Genomic DNA, 22,741 nt, shown 5'->3' with positions numbered 1-22,741 from the left:
AACAAATATCATTTCAAACCCTAGTTATACTGTAAAAATCATATACAATAGTTCAATCTACTAAACGAAGCAAATCAAATCAGTAAAACTAAAATGCAACTAAGGAAAACACTACATTGCAAGATTTCAGATGAACAGTAGTTTTCTCATACCTTTGGTAGTCTTTGTTGCGGTTTTCGTTTGTTTCTGGTTGTTGCTTGCGAAATCTTCTTCCGATTTCTTTCCAGTAGTGATTTTCGCAGAGAATGTGATTGACGTTTGACTGATTTTGAGAGAGATTCGAAAAGACGAAGTGTTTTCGTGTGTGTTGAAGAAGAAGGAACGTTTTTTCATAATGAAGTGCGTGGAAGTCACGTTTATTTAATGATATTGGGAAGTGCGTTAGTTGTTTTGGGTTTGGACCAACTTGGTTACATGGTTACATGGATGTATAGCAGACCCATTTTTATATATGGCCCATTTGTCATAAGAAGTAACTTCATATCAGTTTTTGCATCATAAACAGTAATTAGGAACTCAAACCATCTCTCTCTTTTCCATTAGGAGAATCTAACTTTAGTCCATGTTATGGTTCCACTTAATTAATTAATTAAAATAAATAAAATTATATTAATTATTATTTCTTTTACAATAATATTATTTAAATTTATTTGAATTCAAAAATAATTTACTATTAAAAAATATTAATATTAAAAAATTTATAATATAGTTAGCATTTTTAAATTTATAACAACTAATTTTATAATATGGTTAACATTTTTAAATTTTATAGATAAAAATAAATAATCTAACCAAAAATTATTTTGAAATGTGTAAAAATTAAATTTTTTTACATAAACAATTTTAATTAATTATAATTTAATATAACAATATACATAATATTTAATAATAATTTAATATAATTATTTATATTAATTATAATTTAAATAATTATTATAAATTATTTATTAATTAAAAATATAATTATTAAAATAATATTAATTATAATTTAATATAATTATTTATTTAATTATTAATTAAATAATTAAATTATAATTAATTAATTAATAATTATAATATATAACTATTAATTAATTAATTATAATTTAATTATTTAATATAATTATTTATTTAATTATAATTTAATATAACTATTTATTTTAAGAACAATGCTAGGGAACCAAAAGAGTATTAGCCAAAAATCAGCCAAATACCTTTGGGTGAATCCAAAAACTCTACGAGTGAATATACATGGATGCTTTTTCTGTTAAGTATCAGAATGTTTCTTTTTCATACTAAATGGATGTTCTTTTATATATTTTTCGAATTTTTTTGTATTGCAAATGTGAATGTCTCTATTTCTTTAAGAATTTCATATTTTTTTTAAAATTTTATAGATATTTAATTATTTTTGCTAAAATATAACTGGATATTTCTTTTGTTAAGTATTATGATGTTTTTTTTCATATTAAATGAATATTTTTTTTATATTTCTGTAATTGTGCAGTTTGCAGTCTCTTTAATAATCAAAACGGCACCTAATATCCCAACACCTAATAGGAACTCCATCATCCACCATCCTTTTCACTAGCATCATAGCACCATCCACCTTTTTAACCTTACACGCGCCCAACACAAGCGCGTCGAACGTACGCGCATCCGCACCAATCCCATCTTCCTCCATCTTCTTCAAAACTCCGGCAGCGGCAGCCACGTCTCCAGTGTAGCGGTGTGCAACGAGGAAGTAGTTGTGTCCCGTCAGATCCAGATTCACGCTAAGCGTGAACATGAAATCCACCACGCACCGCGTATGGTCTATGGCTTTCTGGCGCATTAGGATGTTCAGGACGGGGTAGAAGGTGGTCGCACTGGGGCGGCAGCCTCCGGCGTCGATACGTGCCATATATTCGATGACGTGGAGCGCGTCATCGACGTGCTGGAGCTTGCAGAGGCGCGTGATGAGGGAATCGAATGCGTTCTTGCGAGTGACACCGCGGTTGAGGGTGGATAGGGTTTGAAGGAGGTGGTTAAGGAGGGAAGAGGAGAAGGTTTCGTCGGTGACGAAGTCGAAGGTGGACTTCGTGTTGAAGCAGTTGTCTTGCATGCGCTTGTTGAGGGCGTCGCGGGGAGCATGGAAGTCGCCGAAGCTTCTAGCAGCATTGGTGAGTTCGCCGACGAGTTAGATGTCGGTGATAGAAGAGGAGTGGTCGCGGTGGGGAGGCGAAGAGGGCCTGACGGTGAGAGAGAGAGGTCTGTGTGTGTGATTGTTGGAGGTGGGTAGGTTAATGTGAGAGAGAGAGGAAGGTTTTTATAGGTTTTAATTAGGTTTACTTAATCAATTTAAAATTTTTTAAATTTTGAATTTAAAAAGTTTAAAATTAATTATTAATATAAATTAATGTAACTTTGTTTAGGTTTTGGCTGGTAACCTCTTGGTTCCATATACTTTTTCTTATTTTAAAGGTAACTTGCACCATTGGATATCAAGAGTCCCTCTGAGGAGGAACTCTCTTCTCTCGAATTATGTGAAGGGACTCATCTTCTCTCCTCTCCAACGGATAGAACTGCATCTTGTCAAGAAAAGTAGGTTGGAAACTCACCCATTGAAATTGCTTTAAAGGATGAGTAGTTCTTTTCTCTTACAATCAAATTCAAATTTGATATATCTTAAAATAATTTGATTTTTTTTTTAATTTATTGTGTTTTACATTTTACCAAGTTTTTATTTTTTATTTTTTTTAAAAAATTCAAATAAATTTCATTTAAAAAATATGCAAAGATAACATGGGATATACCAATCTTTGAATATATGCTCCAGGTGGGAATTAAGTAACAAATATCCGCGGTAATTATCCGCATCCGATTCGAATTTTGCGAATATTATCCGATCCGTAGAGCCATTGGATCGGATCCGATCCGATCCGCACTATGGTAGAATCAGATTGCGGATTCGGCAGTGATATCCGCGGATCCGATCCGCAAATCCGCACATCACATATAAATAACATAGTTTAAGAAAATAAACCCTAATGTGATATGAATTTTAGTGTGTTGTTTTATGAATTTTATGATATCTTGTTTTTTATTCTTTATGTTGTACTTCGACTTAGAATAATTAAACTTAAATCTTGTGTTATTATTTTTTTTTGTTATTCAAGAGAACTTTTATTGATAATATTTTAGAATTAAATATGCTTAAACAGGTGAAAAATAATTTTTTTTTTTGTAAAAATAGCCAAATGGAATTTGAAAACTTTTTTTTTTAATTATGCGGATATACCCGATATCCAATCCGCATATTTACGGATCGGATCGGATCGGATCTGGCCTGAAAAATTGCGGATATCATATCCGATCCGATCCGATGAGTACAGTGCGGATCAGATAGAATTTTAAGCTATATCCGATCCGATCCGATCCGTATGCAGGTCTAATAACAAAAGAAGGATTATAATATGAAAACGATTGTATGGTGTTAACTACCAAAAAATTTTGCTTGTAGAGTATTAAATTGTAGGAGATTATTTATTTGTTGAGTATGACATAATAATTTAAATACGGATTTAAATTCTATTATTCTTCTATTGCTAATATTCAATTTACGAATTTGTGAATTTTTATCATCTGCTTTCTGTAGAAAAAAAAAATTAATTATTTTTATATTTTCAAATACATTTTTTCAGATAGTCATGTACATTCAGAAATTAGTAATTATAAAATTTTTTATTTGATATTTATTTTATCATACAAATTAAACCATTTTTAAATATTGAAATTAATTTTTCCTTTCCTAATACAGTAATTATTGAAATATATATATATATATATATATATGTATGTATGTATGTATGTATCATTTTTAAAGGCAATTCATATTAGTAAGGTAACTGAAAGTTAGGTATAGTTGAGGGTTGAAATGGTAAAATTAAAATTTAAAAAGATCTGTATTATTATTTTCTATGAAAATAAAAATATTGTAAGAACACAATGAAATATAAAGATTTTTCATGAGGTTTATAGACAATTATGCTACATATTCATTATTAATTTTAGGTTTTATTTATTAATATTTTTACAATTTAATTTTTGGAGCGTTTTATTGAGATGCAAAAATGAATAAATTATATATTGTATTGTATATATATATACAGTGGAGTAACAAAATAGTACATAATAACTTACGTTAGGTATAATCGTTTGTACTTGTGATCTTAGACTCTTGGTTTAAATCATGATCACTTCTTGCAAATAATATATTTTTTAATAGTTTGCTTACTTTGTAAACTATAATATTATACTTAGTATATTTAATATTCAATTTTATAAAAATTTAAGTCTAATAATCAATATTTTTATCTACACATTCATAATGTTAGCTTTCTTACAGATGTAAAAGCATAAATAAAAAAGAATTAAAAAATTTACCTTCACTTCAAAATCTATAAAAAATATGTCAATCAATTACTAAAAAATTAAATTAAAATATATTTTCATTTGACAAAAAAGAATGTTATCGCTAAACTTAATAATTAAGCTTTCAAAATAACAATTACAGTATATAGCCAAATGTGTTAATATTTTTAACATATATATTTTCATTGCTATTAAAAAAAAACTATGCTCTTTGTACATTTATTCTTTACCTTAAATTCTTATAATGTATGAGGTTACAACCCTTTGCTATAACCATTAGTTATATGGTGGAAACTCAGGTGCAGTCGATTTCGTGAAGTTGATAACTGAGGGTTGTTAAATAATTGGACTGGTTTGATTAAATTTTCATCTAACGGCTCTTAGCAATCAACTTCACGTGTATATTATATTGTATTTGTTTACAAGTATACATACATATACATATATATATATATATATATATATATATATATATATCGGAGTACCAAAGTAGTACATAATAAATTACATTAGGTATTACTTAATGTGTTTGACTGTTTTATAACATGTGCAATCAACAACATCCTTCAAATTAAAAAAAGTACCATACAAGATACCAGCACCTTGAGTCGTAGACATGGTCCTAAGTCTTAACCATCTGTCTATTCCGACTTAATCTATTCCGACTTAATGTAACTAAACTGGAACTAAGTTTCTAGTTCTAGAGAAGCTTTGATGTGCGCTTCCAACATTGATAATAGTTGTGAAAATTAGTAAAGCTAATTTTAGAAAATATATAAATAAATAATAACTAAATAAAATGAGAGGTAATAAACAATCTTAGTTTATAACCTTAGAATTTTAGTGGTTGAAAAAGAGAAGAATTATATACCTCTAATTGACGGATGGTTCATATTGAAGAGACTCACCTATAAATTGAGTTTTTCTTTAATTCATTTCAATCAAGTCATCCAAAGAGAATAACATAATATTTCTTTGAGTAGTTTTCTTCTATATATATAGAGAGAAGTGTGTTCTCCTTTTGTCAAGAGAGAGTGTTTTGTAGTCTCCTTGTGATAGAGAGAAGTTGTAATTCTCAAAGAAAGTTATTCAATTGTTTCCATATTTTATACAAATTTCTAATTTTTCATCTCTATATTTTGCTGTGTCATTTGTCTGGTACCTAACAGTGGTATCAGAGCCAAAGGTTGCTGATTAATATATTTTTTTTCCGCTGCGAGTTACCGTCTAAAAAAAATGGCAGTAAAGTATGAAATTCCGAAATTCAGTGGGAGTAATTTTTTCATATGGAAATTGAAGATAAAAGCCATTATGAGAAAAGAAAATTGCGTGACAGCAATTGAAGGTAGACCCACTGGAATTACAGATGAAAAATGGAAGGAGATGGATAACAATGCTGTTGCAAACTTACACTTGGCACTAGCTGATTCAGTTTTATCAAGTGTAGCAGAGAAAAAGACAGCAAAGGAAATTTGGGATGCTCTCACCAAATTATATGAAGTCAAGTCACTTCACAATAAGATATTCTTGAAGAGAAGACTCTATACTCTTCGAATGAGTGAATCCACATCGGCAACAGATCACATCAACAATCTAAATACGCTATTTTCCCAACTCTCATCATTGGAATATACCATAGCGGAAAACGAACGTGCAGAGCTCTTACTTCAAAGTCTACCAGATTCATATGATCAGCTTATCATTAACTTAACTAATAATGTTTTGACTGATTATCTTTCTTTTGATGACATGGCTGCTGCGGTTCTTGAAGAAGAATCTAGGCGCAAGAATAAGGAAGATAGATTAGAAAGCTCAAAACAAGCAGAGGCTTTGTTGATGACAAGAGGGAGATCAATGGAGCGTGGTTTCAGTGGGAGTCAAAGTAGACCAAAGTCACAAAGTAAGAAGCAGGTCAAATGCTACAATTGTGGTAAGAAATGGAACTTCAAAAAAGATTGTTGGAATAAGAAGAGTATAGAGAAGGTTCCAGAAGGATCAAGTTCTCAAGGATGTGTTGCAAGTACCTCTGATGATGGAGAAATCCTGTATGGCGAAGCAACAATTGGTTCTAAAGGCAGTAAACAGCTCACTGATGTTTGGATTGTTGATTCAGGAGCAACATGGCACATGACTCCTCATTGTGATTGGTTTTGTACATATGAACCTGTCTTGGAAGGATCTGTGTTTATGGGAAACGATCATGCCTTAGAAATTGTTGAAATGGGTACTGTCAAAATAAAAATGTTTGATGGTTCTATTCGTTCACTTCAAGGGGTAAGACACGTGAAAGGCTTGAAGAAGAATTTGTTGTCGATTGGGCAATTGGATGAACTTGGTTGTAAGACCCATATTGAAGGTGGGATCTTAAAAGTTGTTAAAGGAGCTCTTGTGGTAATAAAAGCAGAAAAGATTGCAGCAAATCTATACATGCTTATGGGAGATACTTTGCAAGAGGCAGAGGCATCAGTTGCTTCAACAAGCCAAGAAGAAATGACGATGATATGGCATTGCAAACTAGGCCACATGTCAGAACGAGGCTTGAAGATTCTTGTAGAACGTAATCTCATTCCCGGGCTCAAATCGGTAAACTTACCATTTTCTAAGCACAGCGTTACAAGCAAACAACATAGATTGACGTTTGGTAGATCAACTGCTCGGAGCAAGCACATATTGGAGTTGATTCATTCTGATGTGTGGGAATCACCGGAGATGTCCCTAGGAGGAGCAAAATATCTTGTATCATTTATTGATGATTACTCTAGGAGGCTATGGGTGTACTCGATCAAGAAAAAGTCAGACGTGTTTGCGATGTTCAAAGAGTTCAAAGCAAAGTTAGAACTTGAATCTGGAAAGAAGATCAAGTGTTTAAGGACAGATAATGGAGGAGAATATGTTGATGGTGATTTTCTAACATTTTGCAAGCAAGCAGGTATTCAACGACAATTCACAGTTGCATATACGCCTCAGCAAAATGGTGTAGCAGAGCGAATGAATAGGACTCTCCTAGAAAGAGCACGAGCTATGTTGCAAACTGCAGGTTTAGCCAAGTCTTTTTGGGCAGAAGCTGTTAAAACCGCCTGTTATGTGATAAATCGGTCACCATCAACTGCAATTGGGTTAAAGACACCAATGGAGATGTGGCAAGGTAAGCCACCTAATTATTCTTCTTTACATATATTTGGTTGTCCTGTGTACGTGATGTACAATTCCCAAGAAAGAACAAAGCTAGACCCAAAGTCTAGAAAATGTATATTCTTGGGTTATGCAGATGGTGTTAAGGGGTATCGCCTGTGGGATCCCACTGCTCGCAAGGTAGTTGTCAGTAGAGATGTGATATTTGCAGAAGATGAATTGCAAAAAGAACAAGAAAATGACAGCACTATTAAAGAGATAACCACTGTTCAAATAGATGAAAAATGCAGAGAAGGTGATCTTTCTGAAGCAGAACCACAGCACGAAGAACAAGAAGCAGAGGCTAATGACATAGAAGTTCGTCGATCCACTCGACAAAGAAGAACACCATCATGGCACTCAAATTATGTTTTGACAAACCATGATGCATATTGTCTTTTGACAGAAGATGGAGAGCCAACAACTTTTATGGAGGCTATGCGCAATCCAGACGCTTCTATGTGGATGACAGCAATGCAAGAAGAAATTGAGGCATTACATAGGAACCATACCTGGAAACTTGTTGAACTTCCAGCAGGTCGGAAAGCCATTGGTAACAAATGGGTTTACAAGATCAAACGAGATAGTAATGATCAGGTGGAACGATATCGTGCAAGATTGGTTGTCAAGGGATATGCTCAGAAAGAAGGTATTGACTTCAATGAAATATTTTCTCCGGTGGTGAGACTAACTACTATTAGAGTAGTTTTGGCTATGTGTGCTGCATTTGATTTACATCTAGAGCAATTAGATGTAAAGACTGCTTTTCTTCATGGAGAACTTGAAGAAGAGATATATATGCTCCAACCAGAAGGTTTTGAAGAACAAGGAAAAGAAAACTTGGTTTGCAGGTTAACTAAATCTCTGTACGGTCTAAAGCAGGCGCCAAGGTGTTGGTACGAGAGATTTGATTCTTTCATTATTAGCCTTGGATACAATAGACTTAGTTCAGATCATTGTACTTATTACAAGAGGTCTGGTGATAATGATTTCATCATTCTACTGTTGTATGTGGATGACATGTTGGTGGTAGGTCCCAACAAAGATCAAATCCAAGAATTGAAGGCACAGTTGGCTAGGGAGTTTGATATGAAAGACTTGGGACCAGCAAACAAGATTTTAGGGATGCAAATTCACCAAGACAAAAAAGATAGGAAGATTTGGCTATCGCAAAAGAATTATTTGAAGAAAATCTTGCAACGCTTCAATATGCAAGAATGTAAGCCAATTTCAACCCCACTTCCTATGAATTTCAAATTATCCTCAAGTATGTGCCCTAGTAGTGAAGCAGAGAGGATGGAAATGTCTCGAGTACCGTATGCATCAGCGGTGGGAAGCCTTATGTATGCCATGATCTGTACAAGGCCAGATATTGCTCAAGCAGTTGCAGTGGTAAGTCGATTTATGGCAGATCCGGGTAAAGAGCATTGGAATGTTGTTAAGAGGATCTTGAGATACATCAAAGGAACCTCAAATGTTGCATTATGTTTTGGAGGATCAGAATTCATTGTCAATGGATATGTCGACTCAGACTTTGCAGGTGATCTTGATAAATGAAAATCTACTACAGGCTATGTGTTTACACTTGCAGGAGGAGCTGTGAGCTGGCTATCTAAATTACAGACTGTTGTAGCTTTATCTACTACAGAAGCTGAATATATGGCAGCTACACAAGCATGCAAGGAAGCTATTTGGATCCAAAGGTTGATAGAAGAACTCGGGCACAAACAACAAAAGATTTCTGTGTATTGTGATAGTCAGAGTGCCTTACACATTGCAAGGAATCCTGCCTTTCATTCAAGAACAAAACACATTGGAGTACAATATCACTTTGTTCGGAAAGTAGTAGAAGAAGGAAGTGTTGATATGCAGAAGATTCACACTAAAGATAACCTAGCAGATGCCATGACAAAACCAATCAACACAGAAAAGTTTGAATGGTGTAGATCCTCATATGGCCTATGGAATACATGAGCAACATGAATTTTGAAAATTTATCAAAATTAGCTTTAAGTGGGAGATTGTGAAAATTAGTAAAGCTAATTTTAGAAAATATATAAATAAATAATAACTAAATAAAATGAGAGGTAATAAACAATCTTAGTTTATAACCTTAGAATTTTAGTGGTTGAAAAAGAGAAGAATTATATACCTCTAATTGACGGATGGTTCATATTGAAGAGACTCACCTATAAATTGAGTTTTTCTTTAATTCATTTCAATCAAGTCATCCAAAGAGAATAACATAATATTTCTTTGAGTAGTTTTCTTCTATATATATAGAGAGAAGTGTGTTCTCCTTTTGTCAAGAGAGAGTGTTTTGTAGTCTCCTTGTGATAGAGAGAAGTTGTAATTCTCAAAGAAAGTTATTCAATTGTTTCCATATTTTATACAAATTTCTAATTTTTCATCTCTATATTTTGCTGTGTCATTTGTCTGGTACCTAACAATAGTACGAATGACATTCACAGAATGCCCATTATCCAAGATAAGTGAATTACAATTGATACAGTTCAATAACCATATGCAGCAAATGAAGTTTCCTTTTCCAACGATGAATTCAGCGTAGGTTCTCTCTAGTGTTACCATCGTTTATTCTGGTTATTGAAGAAATGACATATTCAATAAAGAGTTTAATCCCATAAAATTACAAGGTATAAGCTATAATTAATAAGGATGAAGTGATTTCTGCCATAATTTAATCCCTCAAAATCACATACACGTACATTCTACAGATTTTCTAACTCTGTTTCGAGTCAAATTCTGTAGCTTTCCTTCCATTTTTAGTTTTTTTTATCATTTATAGTTTCATAACTTATGTTCATTGCAAGCTTCGTTTATTTTTCTTTATTTCATTATTTTCATTCTCAATTTGTTGTTAAATTCTTCAAACCTTTGTGAAGAATCGTTGTAGTTCTTAATACTTTAAAATTCTGCAAATTTTGTTCTATTTTTATAATCAATCTAATTATTTATTTGTGTGGTTATGATTCTATATATTTTTATGATTTTTTTATTGACAATATAAATTTTGATGTACGTGTTTCACTCGATTTTTGGTATGATTCGATAGGGTGTCCAATCGAATTTGTATCAAGATCTCATTGGAGAGTAGATGCGACTTCTCTGAAAAAGAGTGAGCTCGAACCAGGAATTACTTAGTAATAATGTCAAAATTACTAGCGACAGATTTATGATGAATAAAGTAAATGACTAAATTACTTAAATAAAGAAAAACTTAACAAATAAAAAGTGTAAAAATTTCAATGAAAGCAGAATAACAACAAAAATACAAAGAAATTAATGAAAATGAATCAAATAAACAAAAGAAAACAAATTAAAAGTTGATTTCTAACGCTCACATGCACTTGTACTCCATGTTCTTTCTTTACTTTACGAAAACCAGAAATTTTATAAGTTTACGTAATGATCTAATTATCTAATTTTCTTGATTGAAGTCCTCCTAAACTTTTCTGAATTCCTCATATTTATAGATCACAAGAATGGACTAGTTCTTGAATAATTTTTGACCACGACTTAATTCCTCTTTTTTTTTTTCTCAAACCACAATCTTATCTTACTCTAAAAGATTCTCATGATAATTCTTCACGTTCTATCTTGTCTAGTCCTTCAAATCTTATGTTCTGACGTGTCCATATTTATTACATGGCATTTTTCTAGTCTCGACCCTATTTTCTCGACCCCTCACATCATTAGACTTTTGATCTATAATCGAAGAAGGATTTCTCTACAGCTAAACCATCCATGCCACACTTTCGACCTCCCATGACTTCTGATCAAACTTTTTTATAGGTCGAAATTCGTGCTAATAATACGTAAAGGTGGTATTTATAAGAGGAATAAATTTCGCTCCTACACATTAGAATTCAATCCACAATTTGTATTTTGTTCAATCTTTTTCATTTGCAAATCGTAAAATATATACAAGACTGAATATATTAAAAGACAAACTATTCAACTTATGTTTATTCAGGGATCTCGAGTACACCGCTGGATTGAGAATATCCTTAGTATATTCCTCAGTCTGTATACTTTGTGTTGAGAAGATGCTGCGTGTGATGAGAAAAAGAACCTTCGCTCTCATGAAGATAATCATTAATCACCATCAGAATTCTAAGAGAATTTTTTATTAATAAAGTCTGTTAATCGCAACAATTGGAGGGCTAATTCCTTCCTAAAGTGAAAATAATGATAACAATAATAATTAATAACTTCTCAATTGTTGTGTAAGCAAAAAGCCAAGCTAGTGAAATACTTAGGTATAATTATAATCTATTAACTATGAATTTTCAAATATTTGAACGGACTAGAGAGTTGAAGGCTTGGTAGGTAGGTGGAAGATGCATTTAACAAATTGCATACATCTTTTGAGTCTTCCCTACTGCTACTTCAAGTCCACTCGTTACTTCAATATATATGAATATTTTTTTTTTATGAATAAAAATAAATTAATTATTAAATTTTTATTTTTTTTATTTGTTATTTTATTTTTTTTAAATAAAATTTATTATCTTATTTGTTTTAGTTTATTTTAAAATTTAAAAAGTAGCATTGTTCTCTCTAACAACAACAACATAACAATAAAAATTTCTTCCTCCTTCCTTTTCTTATTTTTTCATAGTCTTATTATTAATTAAAACCCTCTCACTTGCTCTTTCTTGTTTCCACTGCTATGCCGTTTGAATATCCTTGTGTCGAGTGCAAAACACAGAAACGGTAAGCACGCTAGTAAATCATAAGAAAGTCAACAATAATATAGTTTTTTTCATATATTGCACATTGATATAATATATATATATATATATATATATATATATATATATATATATATATATATGTATATATATATATATACATATTATGCTTATCTGATTCTCCCTTGGTTTCACAAAAATTGCATGTGCAACTAAAACCCAATAATATATTCATATAGATGGAGGTATTATACGATGGTCATGGTGTTATTGTTTTGATCCTTAGAGGCAGTATGATTCTTCTTGTTTCGTTGCTTATCAACTTGAGCATCGCTTTGGCTCACTTTCATGGCTTCGGGGAACAACCACTCGCCAAGATTGCAATCCATAAGGCTGTTGTTTCGCTCCACAGTAACGCCTCCATTGCAGCCTCCCCTTTTCTTCTTGGCACTAAGGTATATATCACCATCAACTTGCTCCTTCTGTTCTGATTTTGATTTTATATCTATCCAGAGAAGTTGACCATGTTTGATTCAGACAAGTTCTAGCTCTACCTTGGTTTGTTCTCAACCGTTTTAAATTGCAGATGGTTAGGTTAGTTTTAATTTCCGCCAGAGCCAAAATTAATGGTACTGATGCTGTTGCAATTTCTGTTCTAATGCCGTTCCAGAGGGCGCCACGATGACACTATTGTGATTTTGGACTGCACCTCTAAAAGCAAGTGTTTATTGATAACTAATTTAAACATGAAAAGTAAGATTTAGGCTGTTTAAGTGAGGACCACACCAAGATTTTAGTAAAATGAGTGTTGACACATTTTTATGAAGAGTTCGGATGTTCAAAAACATATTTATCTTGTGTGCAGCATTCAATTCATGTGCTTTTCACGTATTTGATTTCAGGGTGAGGATACCCAATGGGTGACTGTGAATGTTTATCACCCTGACCCATCTGCAGATGATTGGGTTGGAGTTTTCTCTCCTGCAAAGTTCAAGTAATGTTCTTACTCTGTTCCTCATATTCAACATAAATTCAGTATTGTATCTGAATAATTCTTTTTTTTTTTTAATTATTATTGTATTTTGTTAATTGCAGCTCATCGACATGTCCACCGGTTAATGATCCAAAAGAAGTTACTCCATACATATGCTCAGCACCAATAAAGGTTAGTATGTTATTCATTAATCTCTTTATGATTAACTTGTACTCTTGGTAGATTGTATTAAGGTTAACTACTTCAAAGTGGTACCCTGCTGATGTTATCTTTTTGAATGTTTGTTCCAGTACAAATTTGTGAATTACTCCAATTCAATGTATACAAAGACAGGAAAGGCTTCTTTGAAGTTCCAATTGATCAACCAGCGCGCCGACTTTTCCTTCGCGCTATTTTCTGGCGGACTATTGAATGTATGTCCATGACTATTGCAGCTGTTCTTGTATTTGTTGTCTTCTAATAATATTGAGTGTTACCTTAGAGACTTTGATCCAGCATTTGCTGTTTACAAAAACAGCTCATTATTATCTTGATTCAGAATATGTATATGATTTTTATTTTATGAAATTGCTAGCCGTTAATTAATTGTAATTGATTTATCATTGCAGCCTAAACTTGTTACAGTCTCCAATTTCATATCATTTGTGAATCCTAAGGCACCTCTGTATCCGCGTATTGCTCAAGGGAAGTCTTGGGATGAAGTAAGTTTATTTCTTATGTCTTAAGATATTTATCACAAGCCATAACAATTTAGTTGAGCATAGCGAGTGATACATACCCTTTATATGAATCAACGTGATAAAATTCAGTACCCTACTCCTTAGACACTTGATCTATAAAATTTAGTAAATTTTGAACACACATCTATGAAAAGATGAAATATACAGTGATTTATGCAGATGACAGTTACATGGACAAGTGGATATGACATAAGTGAAGCTACACCATTTGTTGAGTGGAGTATTAAGGGAAAGACTCCAATGCAATCTCCTGCTGGAACATTGACATTTGGTCGCAACGCCATGTGTGGTATGCTTCATTCAATCGGCTAAATTAACTTTTCTATTGCAGAAATAATACTCTTGAATTATAACTTTATTTAACCTTACTCATAAATTAAATTTCTGCTTGGCCAATATGAAAGAACTTCGATTAGGCTCGCATTTGAGCCATTGGTGAGAAAACTAACAATTTCAGGTTTAATCAGATATAAACACATGCATAATCCCTGTTACCTTCTGAATCCTGGCTATCATCAAGATTCAAGATCACTAATTATTTGAAACCATGTTCTTCCTTTGCCACTCTGCAGGTTCACCAGCAAGCACTGTAGGTTGGCGTGATCCCGGGTTCATCCACACAAGTTTTCTTAAAGAACTGTGGCCAAATAAAGTGTATGGTTATTGATATCCATGTATGTTGATAGCAAACTGAGTAACTGGCAGAGTTTGTTTCATAATTTCTTTCTTTCAAATATATTTTCTTCAGGTACACATACCGATTGGGGCATCTTTTGTCTAATGGTTCAGAAATTTGGAGCAAGCAATATTCATTCAAGTCATCACCTTATCCTGGACAGAACTCACTCCAACGTGTAATCATATTTGGTGACATGGGCAAGGTAATGTTAAACCATTTTTTAATCCTATCTTATGTTGCGAAAAATTTGGAAGTGCTCGTCGGGCTTGTATCTTTGTTCTGATCTTAATAGAATGATCAACACCTACACCGAACTTATCTAAACTTTCTTTAGAATCTTAGTTAGGCTAAAATGACAAACTTTCAAGAGGATGAGGGGTGAAAAAGATTTACTTCTGATCCAATAAGTTTGCAGGCTGAACGTGACGGTTCAAACGAGTATAACAACTATCAACCTGGTTCACTCAACACAACAGACCAGCTCATCAAGGATTTAGAAAACATTGACATTGTTTTCCACATTGGAGACATGACTTATGCAAATGGATACATCTCACAATGGGACCAATTCACTGCTCAAGTGGAACCAATTGCATCAAAAGTGCCATATATGATTGGCAGGTAGGTTTGTCCTATGTTATAAGAACAAGATTTTTCAATTTTTGTATTGAGAATTCGTAATTGTGTTATCATGATGCAGTGGTAATCATGAGCGTGATTGGCCCAACACGGGATCCTTTTATAATACTACAGATTCAGGTGGTGAATGTGGAGTCTTGGCTCAGACCATGTTTTATGTCCCAGCAGAAAACAGAGAAAAGTTCTGGTAAATACTGTTTTATCTTTTATGAAAATCTTAGTGCTGATCATTTACTTTTATTATTATATATATAGAATTTAATTTTGATGCACTGTTTAAAACATCTGATACAATCTTGCAATTACATGTATTCTTTTGGATAACTATTTATGCTGTCAATTGTAAAAAGTTGTTATTTTTGTCTATAGATATATTAAAAAGTGATGGTGATAGATAAAAGGGAACACAGAGTATCTATTATTTAGTTCAATCAAAATTCAACTTGGTTAAACCAACGGAACCAAATGAAGCATGAAGGGCTTACCGTTTGAGTCTATTTTAGTTCTCCAAATAATTTTAACTTCAACGTTGAAGATAGCTGTAAGAAACTAACACATTAGCATCAAATCTAATGCAGGAAGAGGTTAAATTGAATTAAGTTCAAATTCAAAAATGATAGATATTACTCTTAAATTATTCATGACATTAATGTTTGTATCATCGAACATGCTTAATTCAACAAAAGTACAAAACTTAGTTTATAATGATACACAGCAATAGTGAGTGTTTTTTCGCGCACTCTCATTGTTTCATCTTATTCTATCACTTTATACACAGATCAACAGATCCAAAGACGTATCAGAAAATGACAGTGAAAATAAAAGCAATAGTATATTATAATTTTTAAATACAATTAATATATATAATAATAAATAACATTCTGAATACACAGGTATTCAACGGATTATGGCATGTTTCGCTTCTGCATAGGGGACACTGAACATGATTGGAGAGAAGGAACAGAACAATACAAATTCATTGAGCATTGTCTCGCAACAGTGGACAGACAGAAGCAACCATGGTTGATCTTTGCTGCACATAGAGTGCTTGGATATTCGTCTGATTTTTATTATGGATTGGAGGGTTCATTTGAAGAGCCAATGGGAAGGGAAAGTTTGCAGAAACTTTGGCAGAAATATAAAGTGGATATTGCATTTTATGGCCATGTCCATAACTATGAAAGGACATGCCCCATTTATCAGGTAAACACAATAATAGCCAAATATGCCCTCGTTTTATTTAAATTTAGGTGATGAATTGAAAAGATGCAGAGATATAGAGTAAGTACAAAAAAAAGAAAAAGAAAAGAGACTCAGCATCTTTTTTATTCTCTTTTTGTATATCTCTGCACCTTTTTGAATCTGTATATGACTCATCACCTAAATGTAAACTCATATTGTTTAATAATATAGTTATGATGACTCTTTTAAGCAATCAGAAATTTAATTGTATTTTAATTTGATAAAAAATTATTTATTTTTGTATAAAAAAAAACAGAGACTTATTTATATCTTTCTCATAAAGAGATAAAGTTAAGCCAATAATTTTAAAGTGATATGAAGCAAAAGGAAAAAAAAACCCACTAATTTTTTCCCCCTAAAATTTTGGGAACTTTATCATGACTTTTTTTTTAATCTTTTTTTATGAGAAAAGTTTAAATTTTAGCAAAATTTATTATTTTTTGTCAATATTTTTAACTAACAGTCTAATTCATTTAGTATAGTCATCTAATAACATATTTTTAGTTTATACTTTTAAACATTGTTGGCTAATTACTAAAAACAATAAATTCTAGTAGTTCTCTAACATTTTTTTTTATATTAAGCTCTGATAAAACCATTTTTTTAAAAGAGGTTGTATCACTTCAAAAATTTAATATTAATACAATATCATATAAAAATATTTTGCACATACGTACATTCAATTATTTATTATCATGCTATTTGAAAAGAAAATTGATTTTAACATTTATTTGGTTATCTGAAAAAATAATATAATTAAATACTTAGATGATTGTGTATTAAATTTATATTATCATACGATGTCCCAAACTGAGATCCAGAGTTTGCGTGGTAAGCAATATTGAATTTTATTTTAAAAACTTGGACGTCATCAATAATCATTAATTTTGTAACAAAACATATGCAGAACCAATGTGTGAACAAAGAAAGGTCACAGTATTCAGGCACAGTAAACGGAACAATTCATGTTGTTGTTGGAGGAGCAGGAAGCCACTTGTCGAATTTCAGCCAAGTAACACCAAAGTGGAGTCTTTACAGAGACTATGACTTTGGCTTTGTCAAGTTGACCGCATTCAACCATTCTTCTCTCTTATTTGAGTACAAGAAAAGCAGTGATGGCAACGTCTATGATTCTTTCACCATTTCAAGGGATTACAAAGATGTATTGGCATGTGTACATGATGGATGTGAACCAACCACTTTAGCCACTTAAAATTGTGTAGCCTCTATAGACTCTATACGTCTATGTTCTTATGAATTGAATATTTATATACTGCAAGAACTAAGGGCTGAAAGAATTATGCAGTGTAATCAGGCTACAATTATGAATCAAAGAACACAATTATTAACCCCATGTCTATCCTCTTCACTTCATTTTAAGCTGGGTAAGGGAATGAACGAATTTCATATTATCCTGACCCGTAGCGGGTGCCACCTAATATAGTTTGTTGAAGTTTCGGTTAGTTAGTTATTGTATTCATAGCAATTAGTTAGTTAGTTAGTTATGATTGCTTGCATCACAAGCTAGTTAGTCTTGTATGTAGCTAAGGCTTAACTTGGTAAAGTTTTTACTTTTTAAAAGTAGTTTATAAAAGCTAATTTTTAAAAGATGATTTTTTAAAATTGTAATATTTATATTTGATAAATCAAATTAAAATAGCTTACAATAAACACAAACAACAACAATTGCTTTTATTAGACTTTTAAATTTTTTGAAAAGCTCTACCTTAAGTGCTTTCAAAAGTACTCTGATCTTTTAAAAACTGCAAGTACAAACACATGATCCTTTTTATTTACCAAACACAAAATGAGGAGCTTGAGCTTTTAAAAAGTACAAACACCTCTTCGAAAAACTTTACCAAACCAAAATTTTCTTCTCAATCTATTCAAAGTTTCATACCATTTCAAAGGCTTACTCACACCTAATAAGAGGATAATTTTTAAAGATGAGTATAGTCTGTCACTAACTTCAATTTTAATTTAAAATAATCTTTTTTTTTTATAGTTGTGTGTATATCAAACATACCACTCCAAAAATAAGTTATAGTATCTCACACCGAACAACCGAACGACCCCTTAAGGCTTAAAGCCTTGTCACTTTCTTGAAAAAGATTAACATCCAATTTTTATTTGATTGAAGATTTCTGGACCTTTTCAAGCTCTCTAATTTGTGTTGCTTTCGGATATTGGCTCCACTATGCTCATCAAACAAATTCTACAATTCTAAGCTTTTAACGACCTTCTTTTGTATTTTTGTGGAAAATGGTTATCATGTAAAATCAAATCAACCACGGCGTTTAAATACTAATCGAATCCACAATTTAAATTTTATTTTCAGTTGACTACCTATAAACGACAAATTAAAATAACAATAAAACATTCATTGATAAACTTATTTCCCTTATTTGATGATGAGATCTTATGGAGTGCAAATAATAATGATATTATAATTAGCTAACTAAACTAAAACGTCCATATTGTTATTGATTGTTTCCATCACTACTTGCTGGTGTGAAAACTGCTACATATTGGTGAAAGAAATTCTTGGCTCAGGGCCCAAGTTGGATGGAAATATTAATCAGAAAGTGGCATATTGAATGAGATTGAGATGGACCTTTGACCAGCAAGTTGATGATATACATGAGATTAAGTAAAAGAATCTACAAAAAGAAAACTTTAAAGGTATTATGGACCAGTCAATCTATAAATGGTCATCTCTGTATAATAGATTTATGGTAGATAAAACTAAACTGAAACTGATCTTTCAATGTATACAGTGGTTGGGTTCTCATCTATTTGACGGAATCAACTTCTCCCACAAATATACATACTATTAGGTGGTCAAGTAGATTACTTAGTGGTTCGCGTTACACACTTCAACTTTCAATTCTAATATCAGTGGTATTTATTTTTCTTTTCTTCCTTTTTGATGGCTGACTGGCTGCCGAAGCTTCTCACAAACTAGATAGATGTCATACAAGTATCAAAATAATTTCAATTCTAACATCATAATATTAAGAAAAAAATTTCATAAACGAGTCGATAATTACCTTAAATAACAAATAAAAAAAATATACATTTCTTGGTCTTTGATCTTTTTTTAGCGAGATTGATTAGTCTTTTTGTTAATCTTTTTTTTTTTTGTATTAACGAAATAAATTTACATGACATGTTAAACTGTTAATTTATCCATTAAGAGCCAATTAAAACAAATTTTTGTTGTTGGGAGTTTTGTTATTTTTTAGAGGATAATTGTCAGGACCGTTTAATTTTTCTGTTGTCTTTTTTAAATATATTAGCTAAATTTACTGTATAAAACTAAAAAATATTAGTGATTTTTAAGTTGTTTTTACTTATAATAATTAAATTGAGGATATATTAGTGTTTAACGTGTCACATAAGCATGATCTGAAGAAAGATCATTGATAGGGAGACTAAACAGTCTCACGAAGTTAAATATTAAATATTGGAATGGGTATTTTTTTTATTCGGAGTCTCGTAGTCTTTCAACAAAATTATCAAGGACTTAGATAGATATTCACTGATCTAATACTAATAATAAGAAAAAAAAAAATTCAGTCTCCAACCATTTATTCGAAAGACAAAATAATTTTTTTGAATTTTAAAATTTTTAATCAATTTCTAATTGTCCAATTAATTAGTCTCAGTGGCATCTAATAAAGGGTAACATATCTATTATCTATTATCTATTATATCTATTAAAAATTCGGTTTATGCACTTAATAATAAAGTTGACATAGCATGTATTTGGAGAGTGTTTCTCATTTATTATCTATTATCTATTATATCTATTAAAATTTCGGTTTATGCACTTAATGATAAAGTTGACGTAGCATATGTTTGGAGAGTGTTTCTCAATTTACTTCTTTTAACTCATTAAATACAATTTATTATAATAAATTAATTGTATCAATTGATTGATTTGATTAGATATTTATATATCACACAATTTATTATAATTTATATCAATTTATTTTAGTAGTATTTTTCAATTTACTTTTTTAATGTTCTGTAGTATTTTTAGATTTATTTCTTTTAATTTATTAAACTAAATTAATTATACTAATTATGCGTATTAATTAATTGATTTGATTAATTTATTAGTCATTAGAATAATAAATCTATGAATAAAATAAACAATTGAGATATTTTTAACTAATATTTAAGAACTAAACTAAAATAAGATAATTTCTTACTTATTCAAATTGAATGCAAAAATATAAATTAATTTTGTTAAATAATCATGTTCTTCTGGTCTTCTATATATAGATGGCCAAACAAAATTATAAGAATCATCATTTTTATCACTCTTATTATAATTCAACTCTTCTTTTTTTTTTTTATATGTAATTTCTTTTATGTATAAATATACTTAAAATGAGAAAGCATGAATGAGTGTTTCATTGTTTGTTTGATGAATGCTATAGTCTCAATTTAGGCATTCTACCGCTACTAATAAAAGTTGAACCTGTATTAATTCAGGGTAGTCAGTGCATATTTTACAATATTGAATAGAAGAATATTTGTTAAAATGAATATACACATTGTAATTAATTTTCTTTGTCAATTTATTATCTTTTACCTAACAAATAACATTCATGTTGAATATATTATTTTCATAAGAAGCCATACAAGATTGATTGATAACTTTGTGTAAAAATACTCCTATGGTGATCAAACACCATATCATTAACTCGTTAAAGTTAATTCTCCTATTATTATGCAAATGTATAGCACTATCAGATAAAAACTGATTAAATTATATTTGTTTCCAATGCGGTGAGCAAGCTTTTAGGCCTAATCACAGTTGGAGTTGAGGAAGGTTAGAAAAATGATAATAATACAAATATCTTTTATTTTTAATACCCAATAATAATAAATATATAAATTAAAACTAATAATATTTTGTACAAAATAATAAAATGCTTATTATACTTATGGTTCTAAAATCAGACTGGCCGGTTCAACTGTAAACCATCAGCTTAAATAACTCGGTTTGTCATGCAAAACCACTAATCTAAAAACCGAATTTAAACCACTGAATTGGTCAAAAATCGCTTAGTCGGACCGAATTAGGACCCCATCGATTCTCATGAAACGCTGCCATTTCGCGTTGAAGGAAAATAAAAAGAAAGCACGTGTGAAACAGAACCAACACTTTCTCCAATTCTCCTATCTCCTTCCTCCTCTCCAAAGAAATGGAAACCCTAGCCTCACCGCCGCAAGCCACAAGAAGTGAGCCACCGTCGCCGTCTGTCGCAATCAGGGGCACGTGTGAAGCACATAAGCCTTTCCTCCCAACCCTAGAGTCCCTTCTCTAGTTTCTTTTATCTCCTTCCTTCTCCCCAAACAAAAACGAAAATCCTAGCCTCACCGCCGCAAGGAGTGAGCCACCCACGCCGTCCGTCACAGTCAGGGGCTCACTCTTCATTGCGTTGGCGTCCTCCAAAGAAGAATCCCAGTTGGCTCTTGATGCGAATTTTCGAATACCACAAACTTACTGGTAAGTGCACTGAGTCGTACCAAGTAATAACTCAAGTGAGTGAATGTCGATCCCACGACGATTAATAGATTGAGCAACAATAATCGAATGATTAGACTAGTCAAACAAGTCAAATTGAGTGTTTTGTGTTCCAAGTATCTGATAAACCATTATTTTATGGTTTATATTGTGTTTAATTGTGTGGTTTTATCAAATCTTTACCCACTTATTCATTAAATAAGCATGCATTTATAATTCCTTCCTAAAAATGCTTTATGGATGAAAACTTACTTCCTAGAAACTTTTAATTTTGTATTTTAATTCTCCTTTATTCCATTCGATGCCGTGATCTGTGTGTTAAGTGTTTCAGGCTTTATAGGGCATGAATGGCTTGGAGATTAGAAAGGAAGCTTGCAAAAATGGAAGGAATACAAAAAATTAAGGAGATGACCAGCGAGAAGTGACGCGGGCGCATGGCTCACGCGACCGCGCGGATTGGAAACTACACCAGTGACGCGAAGGCGTAGACGACGCGCACGCGTGGCAAGGCAAAACGCTGGATGACGCGAATGCCTGGATGACGCGATCGCGTGACGTGCGCGATCTGCAGAATCTGCAGAATTCGTTGGAGGTAATTTTGGGCCCTGTTTTGACCCAATTTTCGGC

General features: G+C 31.8%; 2 protein-coding genes across 4 annotated transcripts; one reads left to right on the top strand and one right to left on the bottom strand.

Annotated features, from left to right (window-relative positions):
- Window positions 1–1,498: 1,498 nt before the first annotated feature.
- On the bottom strand, window positions 1,499–2,158 carry LOC107608457 (pentatricopeptide repeat-containing protein At3g56030, mitochondrial-like; the record flags this gene model as incomplete). The annotated part of the gene is made up of 1 exon (XM_016310246.2): window positions 1,499–2,158. A coding segment is annotated over one exon (660 nt), but the record flags the coding sequence as incomplete, so codon positions are not given.
- A 9,973-nt stretch (window positions 2,159–12,131) lies between these two features.
- Window positions 12,132–17,926, top strand: LOC107631650 (putative inactive purple acid phosphatase 27). 3 transcript variants are annotated; one of them, XM_088501477.1, is made up of 13 exons: window positions 12,132–12,300; window positions 12,565–12,733; window positions 13,181–13,272; window positions 13,374–13,443; window positions 13,563–13,685; window positions 13,881–13,973; window positions 14,172–14,301; window positions 14,585–14,666; window positions 14,761–14,893; window positions 15,107–15,312; window positions 15,392–15,517; window positions 16,224–16,533; window positions 17,480–17,926. In XM_088501477.1, the coding sequence occupies exons 1-13, from the start codon at window positions 12,257–12,259 to the stop codon at window positions 17,783–17,785; spliced, it is 1,884 nt and encodes a 627-aa protein (XP_088357603.1). In that variant the 5' UTR covers window positions 12,132–12,256; the 3' UTR covers window positions 17,786–17,926. The 3 variants fall into 3 exon arrangements, with proteins under 3 accessions (XP_088357603.1, XP_088357602.1, XP_016190655.1); XM_088501476.1 differs by having other exon boundaries at window positions 12,167–12,300; window positions 12,518–12,733; XM_016335169.3 differs by lacking the exon at window positions 12,132–12,300 and having other exon boundaries at window positions 12,441–12,733.
- The last annotated feature ends 4,815 nt before the right edge of the window (window positions 17,927–22,741 follow it).

Source organism: Arachis ipaensis, chromosome B1 (genome assembly GCF_059453495.1).
Source record: "Arachis ipaensis isolate K30076 ecotype BB chromosome B1, ASM5945349v1, whole genome shotgun sequence".
Classification (NCBI taxonomy): Eukaryota; Viridiplantae; Streptophyta; class Magnoliopsida; order Fabales; family Fabaceae; genus Arachis; species Arachis ipaensis.
The sequence above is the reverse complement of the archived record's forward strand: the minus strand, read 5'-3'. Positions and strand labels throughout refer to the sequence as shown.